This window comes from Schistocerca americana, chromosome 11 (genome assembly GCF_021461395.2).
Source record: "Schistocerca americana isolate TAMUIC-IGC-003095 chromosome 11, iqSchAmer2.1, whole genome shotgun sequence".
Classification (NCBI taxonomy): Eukaryota; Metazoa; Arthropoda; class Insecta; order Orthoptera; family Acrididae; genus Schistocerca; species Schistocerca americana.
In genome coordinates, this window is record NC_060129.1 from 67,600,442 (window position 1) to 67,619,786 (window position 19,345).

Consider the following 19,345-nt stretch of genomic DNA (forward strand, 5'->3'; position numbering starts at 1 on the left):
TAACCACTTAATAGCATCAGAAAATGAATTTGGACTAAGTCTCATTCATTTCAATTGTAATGTTACGTGCATGAAATTTACAACAATATTGTTTTCCCTGTTATTAATTTGTGTTAATTTTCATTTTCATCCTGAGGAAATTAATTTGGTAAAAACAGGGAAAAGGATAACGTTCCATAAAATAATTTGCACGGACGCGAAAGAAAAATTTTGGATTGAAAACTATATATTTGACGCTACATTTGCAACATAAGACTGAAAAAATTGGTGAGTACAGAAATTTACATTTTTTTCCAGTTTCAGACAGCCATCTGTATTTCCTTTATTCCGATCCATTTATTTCGAAATTATTTTTTCAAATTGTAGTTAAAATTGATTTACTGCTATTATTGGAAATGGTAAGTGAAGAGCATATTCAGTCATTTATTTGTGAGAGGGAAATTTCAGTACCAGTTTAATAATTCAATTTCTAATTAGAAATCATATAGAAATATCCATTTCCATAAGAGAAATTTCAGATTTCAACATATCATATTTTTAAAAAAAAATTTTTACCATTGGAAAATTTTATTTGCAATTAATTATGAAAATCGCAAGATGGACGCTAGACGCGTAGAAATTGTTTCCGCGGACGAGCTTAGTGAAAGTGACACGTTGCAAAACATGTCCGACAGTCAAATGAATATTGAACTTAATAGGGAGGATGTTCAAGACATAATTTTACCGGATCGATTAAGACAACAACCCCTGTATTTAAACAGATATACAGGCGAATGGAGAGTGAGTACTATGTGACAAAACGTGACATTGACAACGTCAACTTCAGAACCAGACATCAATCAGACACGAAAAAACTAAGACACAGGACTCTGACATGCTCAACCAGATTCTGAAGTTACTTGGTGACCAAAACAGAAAATTTGACAAAAGATTTGACGCTTTAGACGAGAAAAATGAAAATTTAAAACGTGACATTGGGAAATTTGACACTAAATTTGATGAACTGACATGGGACATAAAACAAAATTTTGAAAAACAATAGAGACAAATTGCCGACTTGACAGAAACCACCAGTAGTCTTGAAAGGAAATTTACTGACTTATCAGACAAGGTTACGAGACAAGAAAAGGTATTTGTGGAATTCAGTGACGAGACAAAAACTGACTTACAACGATGTAATGAGAAATTGTTAACAGTAGTTTTTGAACAACAGAAAACCAGTACCCAAGTCGACGAATTACGACAGTCACACAATTCCGTAAAAACAAACCAAGAACACTTAGACCTGACGATTACAGACCTTTCAGACAGATTAAATGATGTAACATTGGAGCAGAAATCCTTACAGGAAAAGTTAGAAAAGCTTGAAGACAGAGCAGATGTAGCATCTTTAAAGAATGACACAACTCTAGCAGAAAAACTTGTACATGAATGCAAATTATGTGATGATTATTTAGATGAGAAGTTTGAGACAATGACACAGATCATTTTAGATAAGACAAAGGAACAAGTAAAGGGAGAAACAGATAATATTCAGAAAGAGGTACGTAACCTTAAAGAGAATGTAATACCAAGTTCGTCAGTGATACCAAAACCCATAACAGACAACCAAAACATAAATGAGAATCATAATAATGCTAGACCCAGCACACAGCCGAAAATAGAATTACCAATGAGTGACACAAATCCCAATGAACCATTTTCAATGCTACCACAAGATCAAAATTACTATCAGACATCACCACATACTATGCACAGTTTGACACAAAATACAGGACCCATAATACCATCGGGAGTAGCTGATGAAACATTAGTACGACATGGATACTTTCAGACATTTTCATGTGATGAGAAAGACAAAGTGCATCCGATTGTTTTCATCCGCTCTTTTGATGGTATTTTCCCAAGACATTGGTTAGAAGCCGATAAAATTCGATACGTTACAAATTTGTTACATGGAAGAGCAGCTAAGTGGGGAGCAGCAATTAAAAGACGATGTTTAACATTTGAACAGTTTGAACAAGCATTTCTTGAGGAAATCTGGTCGATCACAGAACAGCAAAGTTTAAAACGAGAAGTATACAATCCAGAAATTTACAACCCAAAGAAAGAGACTTTACGACAATACTTTGAACGCTATCTAGACAAAACATTATATTGGACAAAACCAGCAGATTTACCAGATGTAATTAGAACACTTAAAAGCCACTTACCATTTCCTTACCATGATAAATTAATAGGAGTGTCCGAGGACAATATAAAGAATTTTTTCAGTTATGTTGATGAGATAGATGTTGTTTACAGAGATGAGATCAGGAATTTCAATCAATTGTATCCAATCCATCCAAGCAATTCGCGTACGCACAACAGAAATGACAGAGGCTATTGGAATCCGCCTCCGACACCACAACAAAACACTCAAAGAAACAATTCACACTACAGTGGGACAAATCCATTCAATATTAGGAGAAACAACTTGCAGCATTGGCAAGGAAACAGTAATTAGTACTATAATGGTTATCTGAACAGTAATTACAATCAGAACATTTATATTCAAAATAACAACAGTAGAAGGAACCGAAATTATAGAGATCAAAGAAGAGAGGATAACAGGTACCATCCAGGATATTTTCAGAGAAACAACATCCAACCATGTATTGCAGGAATAACAGTAATGACAATACCAGTTACAGTCATGGGCGAAATAATGTATGGGGAAATCACAATGGACAACCGCCACGACACATGCAATACAGCAACCCTCAATTTGAATCTAACGGAACTCCCGATGCGACGTGGGGTAATGTCAACAACCAAACAGCTGATACTTGGGTGACGCGCGACAGAAATGTAAATATTATTGAGTTGGGCAATGAATCCAACCCGCAGCAACAACCGAATTTGCCGGAAAACGAACGACGACCGAGCTAGGCGCCCGAGTTACGGTCAATAGGGAGCAGAGCGCAACGGAACCGACGATTTGTTTTCTCCGATATGATGACAGTAAGAAAATAGAATAGGAATTATATCAGGATGTAGATTTTAATAGTACCAGTAAAACAAAGAAGATTATTCAGGCTATAACACGAGTTATGATTGGTAGTTATGAAGTGGAAGTAATGTTAGATACAGGAGCAGCAGCAAGTGTCATTTCAATGTCCTTATATAATGAACTCAAACAAATAATGAACATACAAACATTGCCAGTACAGAATTGTCACATTATAAGTGCCACCGGTAACAAATAAAAGAATGTGAAATTTCAAGTGCTAATTAACTTCACATTTTCAAATATACCACTCAATTACAGTTTTCTGGTAGTAGACAAATTAGTTATGCATTGCATATTAGGAATTGACTTTTTGAATGAATGTCAAGCAATCATAGATTTAGGAAAAGGGAAATGTCATTTAACCATAAACCAACAACAACTGACAATAGAGTTAACACAGGATAAAAACTTAAACAGTAAACAAGGTAAATTTGAACAGTTACATTTTGTGTATCCACCAGCAATAAACATATGTGATTTAACTTTTAATGAAGCTGTATCTCAGGGAATTAAACCTAATGATTTATATGAGAAATGCACAGAATCTGAATATCTGACGAAGGAACAACTTGAATTACTTGAAGTTTTGCAGCAATTTGCTGAGGTATTTGTGGAAAAACCTGGAATTATTAGAGGCTATACTTATGAGATGGATTTTAAACCACACAAAACATACTGTAGAACATATTATAATATTCCTTGGTCAAAGAAACCCGCAGTTTTGAAAGAGATTGAAAAAATGCAAGCTTGGGATATCATTGAAAGGTCACATTCACCATATTGCAGTCTGATACTAGCAGTTAATAAAGAGGATGGTAGTGTAAGGTTAGTGCTGGACGCACGAGAAATTAACAAAGTTATAATTCCAATCAACACACGACCTATTAATTTGGAAGAACAACTTTTAAAATTTCATAATGTACAGTATTTAACCAATATCGACTTCCGCTCATCATTTTGGCAGGTGAACCTCCATAAAAACAGTCGTAAATACACTGCATTTCTATGTGAGGGACGCAGTTATCAATTTTGTGTTCTACCCTTTGGTCTACGTGTGAGTGCTGGAGTATTTATTGAAGCCTTAGATGCTGTTCTTGGACCACAATTGTTATCGCAAATCACAGTTTATGTTGATGACATTGTCATTGCAACCACTACTTGGGAAGAACACGTAAATCTTTTGAAGCAACTTTTGACTAAATTTTGTGATGCAGGTGTCACTATCAATTTATCAAAGACGAAATTAGGGAGGAGAGAAATCAAATTCCTTGGTCACATCATATCAACTGAAGGCATTTATCCAGACTCAAGAAAAATTGATGCAATAAAGAATTTTCCATCCCCACAGAATCGTAAACAACTCAAAGCCTTTCTTGGTCTATCTTCATTCTTCAGGAAATTTGTACCCTACCACCTTCTTAACAGTCCACATCTTCTATCTTTACTCAAAAGAAATAATATTTGGAAATGGACAGAGTTCTGTCAGATTTTGAAGCGATTAAGAATGCTTTAGTTAATGCACCGTTGTTATGTCATCCTGACATGACGTCAGACTTTTGCCTAGTAACAGATGCAAGTTCCTATGGGCTTGGAGCATTTTTATTCCAAATTCATGTAGATGAACAAACAGTCATCAAACCTATAAGTTCTGCTAGCCGCACGCTCACTGAATTCGAAATGTCATATTCAGTGACCAAGCGCGAAACACTTGCCATAGTATGGGAGTTTCGCAAATTTCGCTACTTTCTATGGGGAAAATGTACTAAGCTTTATACTGATCATCAAGCTCTTTCTTTCCTGCTATCATGCAAGTTATTACATCCACGTCTTGCACGCTGGTGTGCATCACTACAAGAATATGATTTTGATATTATATATATAAAAGGAGAATCCAACATTATAGCCAATGCTCTATCTCGTTTGCCACAAGGCCTACAAGAATTTTCAGATGTGACAGAACAAACATCAGATTTTAAAATTTTACTCATGTATGACGGTACATTTGCACCTTACTACAAAAACATGTGCAGGAAGTTAGCCATATTGCAGGACAATGATCCCAGGTGGATCCAGATAAAGAATAAATTACGTGCAGGAACAGACCCACATCTTGAAAAATATTACACGTTATACAAAGAAGTATTATTTCGCCGACGAAATCGTGAATCACAGCATTGGTGTGTTTGCTTACCTGAAGCTCATGTTGATGATTTTATTTTATTTACACACAGAACGTGGGGACACTATGGTGTAACCAAATCTACAGATAAGATTATACAATATTGCTATTTTCCAAATTTAAGGCGAAGAGTATTGAGTAATATTAGGAAATGCATCATATGTCAGAAAGCCAAATATTCTAATCGCACAAGCATGAATGAATTGCACCCAATCATACCTAAGAGGCCATTACAGCTAATTTCTTTAGATATTGCAGGACCCTATCCACAAGCACGTGGAGGAATGAAATACATCCTTGCTGTGTTAGATGTTTTCACAAAGTATTTAAAATTATATGCTTTACGTTCAGTTTCTACCACTGCTATTACCAGACGTCTATTAACAGATTATTTTGTAAGAATAGGAAAACCTGAAGTTATGATCACAGATAATGCAGCATATTTTACCAGTTTGAAATGGAAGACATTTATTGAAGAACAGAATGTTAAACATATTTTAATTTCAAGATTTCACGCAGCAGGAAACCCAGTAGAAAGAACATTTCGAGAATTTGGACAGTTTATGAGAACACACACACCAGAGAAACACACAAAATGGGTAGAATACCTAGCACCATTTGAACAAATAGTGAACAATTTGTAAGTAGGCTGTTTATGTTTTCTCTATGTAAGTAGGCTGTTTATGTTTTCTTATTGGTAACGCCACCTCTGTATGAATATGAAAATCACTGGCTGTGCTGTGTGCAGCCTGTGGCTAGTTTGCATTGTTGTCTGCCATTGTAGAGGGGCAGCTGGATGTGAACAGCGCGTAGCGTTGAGCAGTTGGAGGTGAGCCGCCAGCAGTGGTGGATGTGGGGAGAGAGATGGCGGAGTTTTGAAATTTGTCATGAACTGCTATATTTATATATGATGATATCAAGGTAAATACATTGTTTGTTCTCTATTAATATCTTTCATTTGCTAACTATCCCTATCAGTAGTTAGTGCCTTCCGTAGTTTGAATCTTTTATTTAGCTGGCAGTAGTGGCGCTCCTGTATTGCAGTAGCTTGAGCAGCGAAGATTTTTGTGAGGTAAGTGATTTGTGAAAGGTATAGTTTAATGTTAGTCAGGGCCATTCTTTTGTAGGGAATTTTGAAAGTCAGATTGCGTTGCGCTAACAAAATATTGTGTGTCAGTTTAAGCACAGTCATGTAAAAATGTTCAAAGGGGACGTTTCATATGTCGACCCTTAGCCGAGGATACCTCACTGGAATCTTCTGATTTTTTTGTTGTAGTTTGTGTAATTAGCGTAGATTTTGTTTATTGCTAGCGCGTAATTGTAGAGAAAATCTCCTTTGTAGTTGCAGTCTTTCATTGTTGTACAGTAAAACAGTTGTGGTATGCATGCAGATTTGCACCAAGTATTTCGCAGCTGCAATTAACTAGATATTATTTTCAGTGCTATGCTAATGTGTTCTCTTATTTTTGATCTTCAAATTGTGTTTTTCTGTGTTGTCGTGTGAAATATTGTTACAATTATGGCGTGTGAAAAACGTAATACTAGGCTCCAAAGTAAACTGAGAAATGACAGTGAAGACGAAAGCAGTGTGTTAGCGCCGCAGAGTAATGAATTAACTAATGTTCAAAGTAGTAATTTGGTAACTGCGCATAGGGAAATGGAGCGGGCGGCAAACAATGGTGTAGACAGTGAAACAGGTAGTGAACAGGGAAGCGTTATCGATCGATTGGTCGGCAACAGCTCGCCTCAGGAATCAGGAATGACAGAACACAATATTGCAAATACTGTAGACTCAGGTTTTGGGTTCTCACCGTTTTCTCAAATGAGTCAAGACACATTTTCCGCTTGTCAAAATGTGAGTGTTGCCGGTACAACTTCACTGCCGAAAAGCACTGAGGAACATGTTTCAGACACCAGTGCATTGTTATTACAATTAATGCAACATTTTGGTTTACCTGAAAATACATTCTGGGTTTAAAGTACTTACTGTGAGATACCAGACGACACAGTGGTTAGTTTATGTGACAACTACACGGTTTTATCACGACGCTACTAATGAGTGAAAATTTACAATGTTGCTTTTGCGGTGTTTCTGTTTTATATCTGCACAGTTTTCTGTTTTATTCTGGAAAGTAAAACAGGTTTTAGTAGTAACTTTTGTAGTATAGCTACAATGAGACTGCCTTTTCTGTAGCACAACAATACGTTACAGTACAGTACTTTCTTCATCACGGCAATAAGCGTAATAACTAAGACATTTATACGCAAAGCATTTCACTTTTGTTTATCATGAGGTAAGTACATTGACTTCTGCAGAACTTAGCTTTCGGAGGACGATAAGTACGACACTTCCACAGAATTATCTTACAGCGAGACGCACATTTAGCGCTGCAGGACACGCATTTGAGTGATTAATTTTGTACTTAAAACATTTATTTTTTAAAGATATTTGAAGTACATTGATACAAAGGTTTTCAGTGATACATTTCATTCCATTGTTCTAATCTGTAACACCTGAGGGTATAATTACATTAATCCTCAGGGGGTTACACACTTACTTTGTGTACCATGTGTTTGGCAACCACAAGGAACCCTAGCTAATATGGTATTTGCTTATACAACTTTACACATCGGTACCATATTTCTCTAACACACAAATTACACAGCTATCTGATCATTTAACTGAGAGATAAACATTTTTTTTGCTACATCAGTGACAGATGTTTACGCAATTACACACTTGGATAACTTCACACTTATGAAATTGTATTTTGTCTGTACTTTGTAAACTGTTCATATGTTTTTGGAACCATTGTGATACTATGAGAGCTTTGAATGATGTATTTGGTATGGATTCATGATTTTTAAAGTACGTTTGAGGCAGATGACACTTTTGACATGAGCAGAGAATTTTTTTTAATTATTGGAGGAAGCTACGACGATTTTGAGATTTGACTGAGGTGTTATGATGTTATTTTCACGACGACGATGTGTATTATGCTGCTGAGGTATGTTTATGATTAATAGGCTGATGCTATATGAGTTATTTGATTAAGCCACGTGGCTGTTATGATGAAATATTGAAGAAGTGTCGACGAATGTGGGAAGGAATAATGAGAAGTTTTTAGGGACTCTGGTTTGTGAAAAAGGTTGTTGGAAACCAAGATTCGTACTTTAAGAGTTATTAAATGTGCGTAAATGCGTGACTGTATCACAATGCTGACGAATATTTTATTTGGACACTTATATTTATAGGATTTTCTTTCTACAGATTTGCAACGCTAATTCTTGACCTGTGAAATATTTTTATGTGAGACTGTCACTGTAGCGGAAACTGGTGTCGTAAATATTTCCGTAAGAAAGTTAAGTGACCACCTGCACGTAATGCGTCGCGGGCACCCACCTGGGCGACAGCCGCCCGAAAAAAAAAGCCATTAGCCTTTCAGTGGCACAGGTAGAAAAAAAAATAAAAAAAAGACGCCATTAACCTCGCTTCTGACATTCCTTTGTAGAAAGCATCGCAAAAACGACACGGTCGAACTTGAAAACATATGATTACACTGGATGCCTAATGAAATGACGAGAAATATTTTTATGTCTATACACCTGATTATGACTAGTGTCTCTCTAGTTGAGAAATTTTTCTACTAACTTATGAAATGTCACATGACTATTGCATGATATTTGCATGCTTTGGTTTGCGTAATTGCTTATTTCATTTGGTACCTGTTTTCCAGCTGTGTTACAGCATTAGTTTTATAAAATAAACTTAGATGCATTTGCTAATGTGAACACTTTCTGTCAACAGATCTATTAAATGATAATTTTGTAATCCACATTCTTTATAAAAAAAGGAGCACTTGGAAAGGAAAGAACAATAAGAAGGGACTAGTAACAGTAACTGCATACATAATATTCTTTTCAAGTACATGGTAATATTTCTTTTACAATAAGTTGTTGTGGTGCACCACTCTAATTACTTAGACATTAAGATGTGATTATACATTTCCCTTATCTGCATTGTTGTTTTTACTGTAATATTTTTTCTGCTTGAGCTATGTCATGTTTAGGTATAAGTTGCTGCTGTTTGCCAGGCATAGTGTTATTGAATTTGACTTTACATTATTCTGTTAAGCCAGTTTTACTAATGACTTATTTTCATTGTTTGCTGCACATTGCCTTAGATTAGTTGTAATATTACCATTGCTTTGCTAATTTCTTAATACTGCTTGCTTCGCAAATCTGCGTTTTTTTTCATTGCTGTTTATATTAATTGTTTTATGTGATGCTGCATTGCCTGGTCCCTTAGTTTAGCATCTGAGCTCAGTAGATTTAAGTTAGCTTAAGAGGGGGTAGACTATATAAGAACCTAACTATGGAGAATAGGGAAAGAATGCTTTGAAAGTTAAATGAAAACGATTTGGGCCTAAATGAGTATTGTATAATGAGCCATATTTCTTTTGAAAGAAATATGGTTAGAATACAGAAAAGAGGTACAGATAGGACTTTTTGGGAATAATGATGAACGAAGGGAGATCTCCAAGAACAAAAAAGGTTTTGCTCGCAAAATACTGCAGTACCAAAAGTTACACTGAAAACGAACCCTGTCCTTTCCATTGTGTTATCCCACTGTATGTTTGTGTACCCTTGTGTATTTGTTTTCTTCCTGTCTCTGTGTAGTTTCATAGAATTTTTTCTTCTTTTAATATTAAGCTACATTCACTATGATGAGGAATACTGTTATCCTCAAATATAATTGGCATTAATAATATGTTATTTACTTTGTAAAGATGTTAGACATTATTTATTCTGTTTTGTGTTAATGCTCATGTGTGAAGTTGATGTTTCGAAAGTTATTCCGATCTTTTATGTATGTACTCATGTCATAATTCCACTGATGTATATGTTAGTTCGATTCTTTTGTAAAGCCTGTACTACAAATGTTATCTATATTGCTATGTTCTTTAATGATGTATTGTGTACCTTTGTAATTGTATTCTTATGTTATAATTGTTGTATCGGCCGCCGGGCCGACACCGTGAAGCTGCGGTGGCTGAAAATGCACGCGAGACTAACGCAGACGGACGTGAAGTACTGGAACAGGATACGTAATTAATGTTAGGAAGAAAAGTACGGAGCAGGTTTAATACTTAACTTTAATTAATCCTTGTGGTACACTGATCTTGACGATACACAGGAGACTTTAAGTACAATCACTGTATGGCTAATGGCGCCTTGCTAGTTCGTAGCCATTAACTTAGCTGATGGCTATTCTGTCTCTCTCGGCTAATGAGAGAGAAAGGCTTCGTACAACTGGGCGGTAGCTAGGTTCTCGTACAACTGGGCGGTAGCTAGGTTCTCGTACAACTGGGCGGTAGCTAGGTTCTCGTACAACTGGGCGGTAGCTAGGTTCTCGTACAACTGGGGCGAGTGCTCTCTCGTATCACGAGACCTGCCTTGGTGGTGGCGCTAGGTCTGCGATTACACAGTGGCGACACGCGGGTCTGACATGTACTAAATGGACCGCGGCCGATTTAAGCTACCACCTAGCAAGTGTGGTGTCTGGCGGTGACACCACAATAATATTGTAATTGACACCAGTTCATCAAATTAAGTAACTTGTCAGTTCCATTTCACTGCACACGTTTCTGTTGGTCATAGTATATGGACAATATGTGAGAAGTAGGGACTGTTAGTGTTTGCACATGTGTTGATAATTCAGCAAGGGACTGGATAACGGCATTGCTGGTTCTAAGGACTATTCCAAAAACTTTGTGAGTGCACAAGTGGTGGTTATGGACTTGCTCTATTATCCAGAAGACTCTTTGATGGTGATTGTGCACCTGCACAGTCACAACAGATGGCTGCTGGCCATCTCTACAAGGACTACAGTGGGTCTGCACCTCTGGTGGCCCACCAATACCATACTCTCTACCAGGACTACTGTGGGCCTGTCCACAATTTCTACCAGGACTGCAGTGGGTCTGCTCTGTGATGACCTACCTACCTATATTCATCATCTTCGAATGACTCTGCTGTGGGTTTGCTCTGTTGTGGCCCATTACCTGTCAGCATGTCAAGAGTCAGCACTGTCTTTCCGTTGGAAGGACAGCACTACTTCTTCAAGACTGTATGGGAATCCACTACTTCTGTGTGCAATTTCTTTTACTAATGAGAAACTGTAATTACTATTATGATGAATGATCAGGACTGTCTTTGTGGACTGTGAGAAAATTTTAGCTTTTGACCAACGTTGTATCAATAAGTGCGTGCATTTTATATCTTTGTTAGTGTAATTGTGAAAAATTTTTGTCAAATCTGTATTGGCCAGTGCCCAACACCATTTGTAAAAATTTTTTGTGGGGAGCATGGGGGCTATGTAAGCAGGCTGTTTATGTTTTCTCTATGTAAGTAGGCTGTTTATGTTTTCTTATTGGTAACGCCACCTCTGTATGAATATGAAAATCACTGGCTGTGCTGTGTGCAGCCTGTGGCTAGTTTGCATTGTTGTCTGCCATTGTAGAGGGGCAGCTGGATGTGAACAGCGCGTAGCGTTGAGCAGTTGGAGGTGAGCTGCCAGCAGTGGTGGATGTGGGGAGAGAGAGTTTTGAAATTTGTCATGAACTGCTATATTTATATATGATGATATCAAGGTAAATACATTGTTTGTTCTCTATTAATATCTTTCATTTGCTAACTATCCCTATCAGTAGTTAGTGCCTTCCGTAGTTTGAATCTTTTATTTAGCTGGCAGTAGTGGCGCTCCTGTATTGCAGTAGCTTGAGCAGCGAAGATTTTTGTGAGGTAAGTGATTTGTGAAAGGTATAGTTTAATGTTAGTCAGGGCCATTCTTTTGTAGGGAATTTTGAAAGTCAGATTGCGTTGCGCTAACAAAATATTGTGTGTCAGTTTAAGCACAGTCATGTAAAAATGTTCAAAGGGGACGTTTCATAAATTTAACTCACATTTCTACTGGATACACACCAACTGAATTAATTGTGGATAAAACAGAAAGAAATGAATGGACAGACCCTCTACCTAAATTTACAGCAACAACAAATCATGTTAGTTTAGAAGAAAAGGTAAGACAAGCTTACACAACATTATGTGACAAAGCTAAGGAAAGAAAGCAGAAATATGACAGAGGTGTCAGGAAAGCCCAAACATTTCAAGTTGATGAGTTAGTTTTGCTAAGAACACATCCTAAACCCACAAAACTGAAACATTTAAACAGGAAATGGCAGATCTTATACTCTGGACCATACCGAGTTGCAAATATTCCACACCCTGGCTGTTATTCTTTAGAATATCAATTAACACATAAACCCAGAGGTCTACATCCACACAGACATTTGAAAAAATACATACAGTAAAATGTTAGCTACTGAGGAGAAGATAATTAATATGATATACAGTTATGATGAGCCTACATTTAAGTTATACAGATACTTACAATCTAATGAATGCAGGTAAGTCTACTAAGCAATGTGAACCATCCAATAGCTAATAAGATATTTGGTTATAAGAGGAGTTGCTGTTGAGGCATATACACATTAGAGGAGGCATATACACATTAGAGGAGGCAGAGAACTAAACAGAATTATTTTCTTTAGGAGGCATGTGATAATAGTAATGTTGATATGAGTGATGTGAGTGACTGAATGAGATGAGTGAATGTAATTTTAGTTTAATAAGAGGACAAATAGTAATACGGAGAGAGGTAAATGGTATATAAGATGAGAAAATGGTATTAATATTATTATTATTATTGTTGTTGTTGTTGAAGTAAAAAGTAAGTGGTGATGAATAAGAGGAAAATATATATATAATGCTGAGGAATAAGTATATGTTATTTTGTGAAGAATGAATAATGGATAGGTGAGAATGTTATGAGTAACTGAGAATATGTTGAGAGGAGAGAACTAGATTTGAACGCTATATCACATGTACTCATGGAATACAGAATTAAAGTAGTGGAAAGAATATTATTTATTGAAAGATTGGTATGCCTGAGATAATAACTTATGTGGTATCATATATTCTTATAACTAAAGGTGAAAGTATAGATTTATGTGGAAAGGATTATTTACAGCAGCCACTGTTGGAAATATACCAGAAGATTTAAATCTATAACACTTTAACACTAATCTAATGGGAACTTTTAATGAAATTTTTGGAGTTATGTAAGCTTGACACTTCAGATTGGAAGAATTATTTAAGAGAACATATTTAGCAGTCATCTAATGACATAATTAAAGCTCATCTACTGTACTGAACTAATGCACCATTAAATAGAAAGGAGAATAAGGAGAAAACAAAACGTCAGTCCTCTGTTGCGGTTCATACTCTCATCCCTTCCTTAAAAAAATTTATACATGTTGATGAAGTATTTGACATCATATAATTCATGATTATCTGACAGTATGGAGAGACATACACACATATTTATTTATGAATAGAATTTTACAGGTACCACAAGGTAAATACAGAATGGATATACAGCATGGAACGCAGCAGCAGTTATCTAAGAAGATTTATTTATTTATTTATATATTAAGTAAAACATTTATTTATATTGCTTGATACTCATGAAAAGGAGATAAACTATACAAACTTTATAGGAACATGATTGACTTGAACTATATATATATACTTACCACACTGATGTACATACTTGTAGGATCCTAAGATATTTAGAGGGGCACCACTCCTAGAAACGGTAATAGAGGGGTACCACTCTTAGAAACAGCAATAGTGGGGACACCACACTTAGAAATGGTATTAAGTATAGGAACTTTTACGTTATATTAAGTTAACATGTATTTTATTTATCATATTTTATTTTGTGTAGTCCACTGTAGGGGATGACTTTACTAGTATTTATGAAGTAGTTAGCAACCATCCCATGAACCTATCCTCCTACAGAGGGCTGTCTTGAAGCTTGAAATATGTGTAAATTTTATTCCAGGGTGTAAGATGAATTTTAAGTTGAATATTCTAGCGAGTTTCCACAATTATCTTCAAATGTTGCAAGTGTAATGGGGAAATAAATAAATAAATGAAAAAAAGAGAGAGAGAGAGCTAACAAATAAAATAAATAGAATGTATATTTCAATCTGAATGTAATTTAATTCACATGTCAGCACAATGATATTAAATGTAACGTAAAAAATGTACTATATTTTTCATTTAATTCTGTATATGTAGTATATGACAACAATGTAAATATCTCATATAATGATTAATTGTAAATATTTGTTAATTTACGTACTTACTATATCAAGAAATGTATTTTAAGGAGATGTTAACGAGCTGCAAAGGACTTGTGCATGTAGCACATGATTCATATAAATGCAACTGAAAATGCAAAGATGAAACCAACGTGATGGAACACTGGTCAAGCAATATTTACGTAGTGTCAATATGCTTTGAAGTGTATGGTGTTGTGGAAACCGGCAGGTCTTCAGGTTGGTGTAAAAGACAAGCTCATCACCTGTCGTAGGCAGTGAGGTGTTTCCTGTGTCCTCATTGATCATTTATACCCCGGTAGACGCCACCAAAATTCGACTGCTGGAGATCACAATTTCGTGTTGACACATTGAACAAACTTCGGATTTTCTTCAAGTCACACGCACGAGATCCAGGCAGTACACACACACACTCAGAAACCGATACTACGTTTAAAGACATTGGAGCAATATAATAGAAACATTTATTGTTCGAATTAATTCCATTGTTAACACGAATCATGTGAACTGAATTCAAACGCTGTGCTAAGCAACGATAATACGCTGCAATTCAAAGACATTGATGTTACGACTCCTAAAGAAGATACACACCAGAAAGACTGTATACAAAGACTGATATCCCTGACTATGCTCAGAAATATTTTTTGTAATATGTAAATTTCTTATTTTCTCATATATGTATGTATCTATGTAAATTTTCTATACTGCCACGCTCGCTTCCGGAGCGTGTCAGTAGAGGAGGCATTGTAATGGTACTTTGACTTCCGCAAAGTTACAATTTACGATCGTGCACGCAGAAGAGCGCTGCGCCAGCGACCGATTTGTAAATAATTTTGTAATTTTTTTTTACTTTTGCGTAGTTTTTTTGTTTTTTTAAGAACTAATAGATGTCTCTCTCTCTCTCTTGTCTTGATACGAAAGACGTGTATTTTTTCCGTGATGTGTTGAATGTGCTTTTGGTGAAAATTAAAATTACATAACAAAGCGATGTTGTTTCAATAGCTAATGAGGAGAAGATAATAAAAGGTAACACTACAGCAGACAGCAACAAGTGACATCATTTCCATAGAAGCAGTTCAGTCAGTGGCACCCAGCAATGTTGAGCCGGTGCAGACACCAACAAGTGACATCTTCTCAGTAGAAGCAGTTCCATCAATAGCACCCAGCAATGTTGAGCAGGTGCAGACATCAACAAGTGACATTATGTCAGTAGAAGCAGTTCCATTAGTGGCACCCAACAATGCTGAACAGGTGCAGACACCAACAAGCGACATCATTCAGCAGAAGCAGTTCCATTAGTGGCACCCAACAATGTTGAACAGGTGCATACACCAACAAGTGACATTATGTCAGTAGAAGCAGTTCCATCAGTGGCACCCAGCAATGTTGAACAGGTGCAGACACCAACAAGTGACATCATTTCAATAGAAGCAGTTACATCAGTGGCACCCAGCAATGTTGAACAGGTGCAGACAGCAACAAGTGACTTCATTTCAGTAGAAGCAGTTTCAGTGGCATCCAGCAATGTTGAACAGGTGCAGACACCAACAAGTGACTTCTTCAGTAGAAACAGTTCTACCAGTGGCACCCAGCAATGTTGACAGGTGCAGACAGCAACAAGTGACATTATGTCAGTAGAAGCAGTTCCATCAGTGGCACCCAGCAATGTTGAACAGGTGCAGACACCAACAAGTGACATCAGTCAGCAGAAGCAGTTCCATTAGTGGCACCCAACAATGTTGAACAGGTGCAGACACCAACAAGTGACGTTATGTCAGTAGAAGCAGTTCCATCAGTGGCACCCAGCAATGTTGAACAGGTGCAGACACCAACAAGTGACATCATATCAATAGAAGCAGTTCCATCAGTGGCACCCAGCAATGTTGAACAGGTGCAGACAGCAACAAGTGACTTCAATTCAGTAGAAGCAGTTTCAGTGGCACCCAGCAATGTTGAACAGGTGCAGACACCAACAAGTGACATCATTTCAATAGAAGCAGTTCCATCAGTTGCACCCAGCAATGTTGAACAGGTGCAGACACCAACAAGTGACTTCTTCAGTAGAAGCAGTTCCACCAGTGGCACCCAGCAATGTTGACAGGTGCAGACAGCAACAAGTGACATTTTCAGTAGAAGCAGTTCCATCAGTGGCACTCAGCAATGTTGAGCAGGTGCAGACAGCAACAAGTGACATCATTTCAGTAAAAACAGTTCCATTAGTGGCACCCAGCAATGTTGAGCAGGTGCAGACACCAACATGTGACATCTTTTCAGTAGAAGCAGTTCCATCAGTGGCACCCACCAATGTTGAACAGGTGCAGACAGCAACAAGTGACATCAGTTCAGTAGAAGCAATTCCATCAGTGGCACCCAGCAATGTTGAACAGGTGCAGACACCAACAAGTGACATCATTCAGCAGAAACAGTTCCATCAATGGCACCCAGTAATGTTGAGCAGGTGCAAGTAACAGTCCATGATATTCACTATCACTAATTAGACAGTTCATCAGCAGTCATCAGCAAATATTAAACATGTCCTAGTGGCACCAATCATGTAGAAAAAGTGCAAGTAACAGTCCATAATATTCACTATCAATAATTAGACAGTTCATCAGCAGTAATTAAATATTTCCAGGTGGCATCCACCATGTTGAATAAGTGCAGGTAATAGTCCATAATACTCACTATCACTAATCAGACAGTTCATCAGCAGTCATCAGCAGAAATTAAACATTCCTATGTGGCACCCATTATGTTGAACAGGTGCAGGCAAGAACAACAGTTTGAATGCACACACAATTGCTTTTACAAAACTATCATCAATGCTCTTACTCTAAACATAAAAATTATAATAAACACACAAATGATATCAGATATTTGTCATATTAACTATTACAAGTACACAAATACCAGTAAACCTATAATATTTATAGGTGTCAGTGCAAGCCACAACAAACAAGTAAAATAATATTTAGGAGATAGGTCGGCGCCAATTATTTGGGATTAGGAAAGGAAAACACACAAAACACACTCACTCATCTTTCATCCACATTAAGTGCTACTGTGTAGTTGAATAGTATTAACTGTGTAAATGCAATTCTGTCGAAATTTGATGTTCAACTTGTGTATCAAGTAGTAGTGGCACGGTGTATAACAGACAATAATAGTTAGTCAACGTCATAGTCATCATGTCAAGACCAATGTTTGCCAAGCCAAATCAATATACGGTTGCTGAACAACTGTCAGTGTGCCAAGATATGCAAATACTTCCTCTCTCCAAAAAAAGTATATACTTCTTAGTGATTTAACAAAGTGTGTATGTAGACAATCTACCTTCTACTTGAGTGTTCTAGTCTGCCATCTTCATCCTCCTTGTTCCATATAAACCAACAAAAAAAAATATTCTCCTCACTTTCTTTACCTCTTATCCACCAAAACTCCAATAATCATCATCACATAAACTTAATACTTCAATAATACCTCTTACATCGATACATATAAACCTTATCATCAATACCATTTACCTTACCTCTTGTCCACCAAAACTCCAATAATCATCAACTTCACATAATCTCAGTACCTCAATAATACCTCTTCAATACATCGACACATATAAACCTTAACATAATATCATTTCACTTCCATAACAACTCTTTCCTCTAGTCAGTCTCCTTGAACAAGTACAGATAAAATCCTAGTGCAAACTTCAGTTCATCATCCCATACAATCCGAAGACACAATGTCCACACACAACCTCTGTGTAATCCATGCGATCCAAATCTTCAGCTCATTATGAATTATAAGATACATTTTGGTTACCTTGTCCATCATTAAACAAAAGAAATGCATACATGACCTCTAACAGCCTTTAGTTCGAAGAACTTTCAGTAAGTAAGTACGATTACGAAGTGTGAATAATCTTGATATTTCAGTGTGTACACCACTTCAAGAATTATGGCAAACAGAAGCAAACATGTGGAGTATTTCTTGTGTCAAGTATCACTTGCTATTTCAATTGCTCATGAAGAATGCAGTGTAATAACTGTCAATGGTCTAAACCTAGTGTTGGTATGTCATGTCGTTAGCTTCCTTCCTATTAGCATAAATTTATGCAGCTTCCATAAAACCTCCAGCTCATGTGACTTCCATGAAGTTTCTTGTACTAATGTCGTTCGTAGCATTATAGCAGTTCATTTTCTTATCTTATAAGGCACTGAGCGTAAGCAAAACATGCAATAGCGAGTAAATATACCAGTAGAGAACAGAATCTCAACAAGTGGATGCAGCACAATTCCTACAATGAGGCTCTGCCAAGCGAACAATCTGTAATTAATACCATAGTGTGACCTAAACTCTATGTTCGTACACCTCATATCGGCATTTCTATATACCAAATTAAAGAGTAGTTATGACAACAAACAGAAATGTATAAATATGCAATCCATACGCAAAGCAGCAAATATGTTATCTTACATAATAAACAGTTCATTATCATCATATCAGCATAAGCAAATAAATGTTCATACATAATCTTAATAAGTAAACATGATGGCGCAAGCAGATAAATCACAAAGTATAACTTACATACATAACCATATCAGCACAATTAATCAGGTGACAATTATAATTCAAATAAATAAGCACAGCAGGCACATAATAGAAAAAAATGTGACATCAGTGAAAAAGCATATTAGCCAAGCGATGCATAATATACATAAGTAACAACCCTGTTCATTAATCAATCATTGTCAAAATAAGTTAATGTACGCAAGCACGTCGCTTCACAAGTAAATTCATAGAACATGAAATTTAGCACAAAGTATGAGTCACGTAATCGCAAGCAGCAAATTACGTCTAAAATACTTA

The 19,345-nt window shown here is 36.5% G+C and overlaps 1 protein-coding gene across 1 annotated transcript in view; it reads left to right on the plus strand.

Moving 5' to 3' along the window:
- The window catches only part of LOC124553244 (YLP motif-containing protein 1-like), a gene marked incomplete at its 5' end in the record, with an annotated part of 63,226 nt that overhangs the window by 15,544 nt on the left and 28,337 nt on the right, over positions 1–19,345 (plus strand). The window contains one exon of the mRNA XM_047127132.1: positions 1,349–1,543. Within this exon, the coding sequence (XP_046983088.1) occupies positions 1,349–1,543 (195 nt within the window). The remainder of the gene's footprint in view (positions 1–1,348; positions 1,544–19,345) is intronic.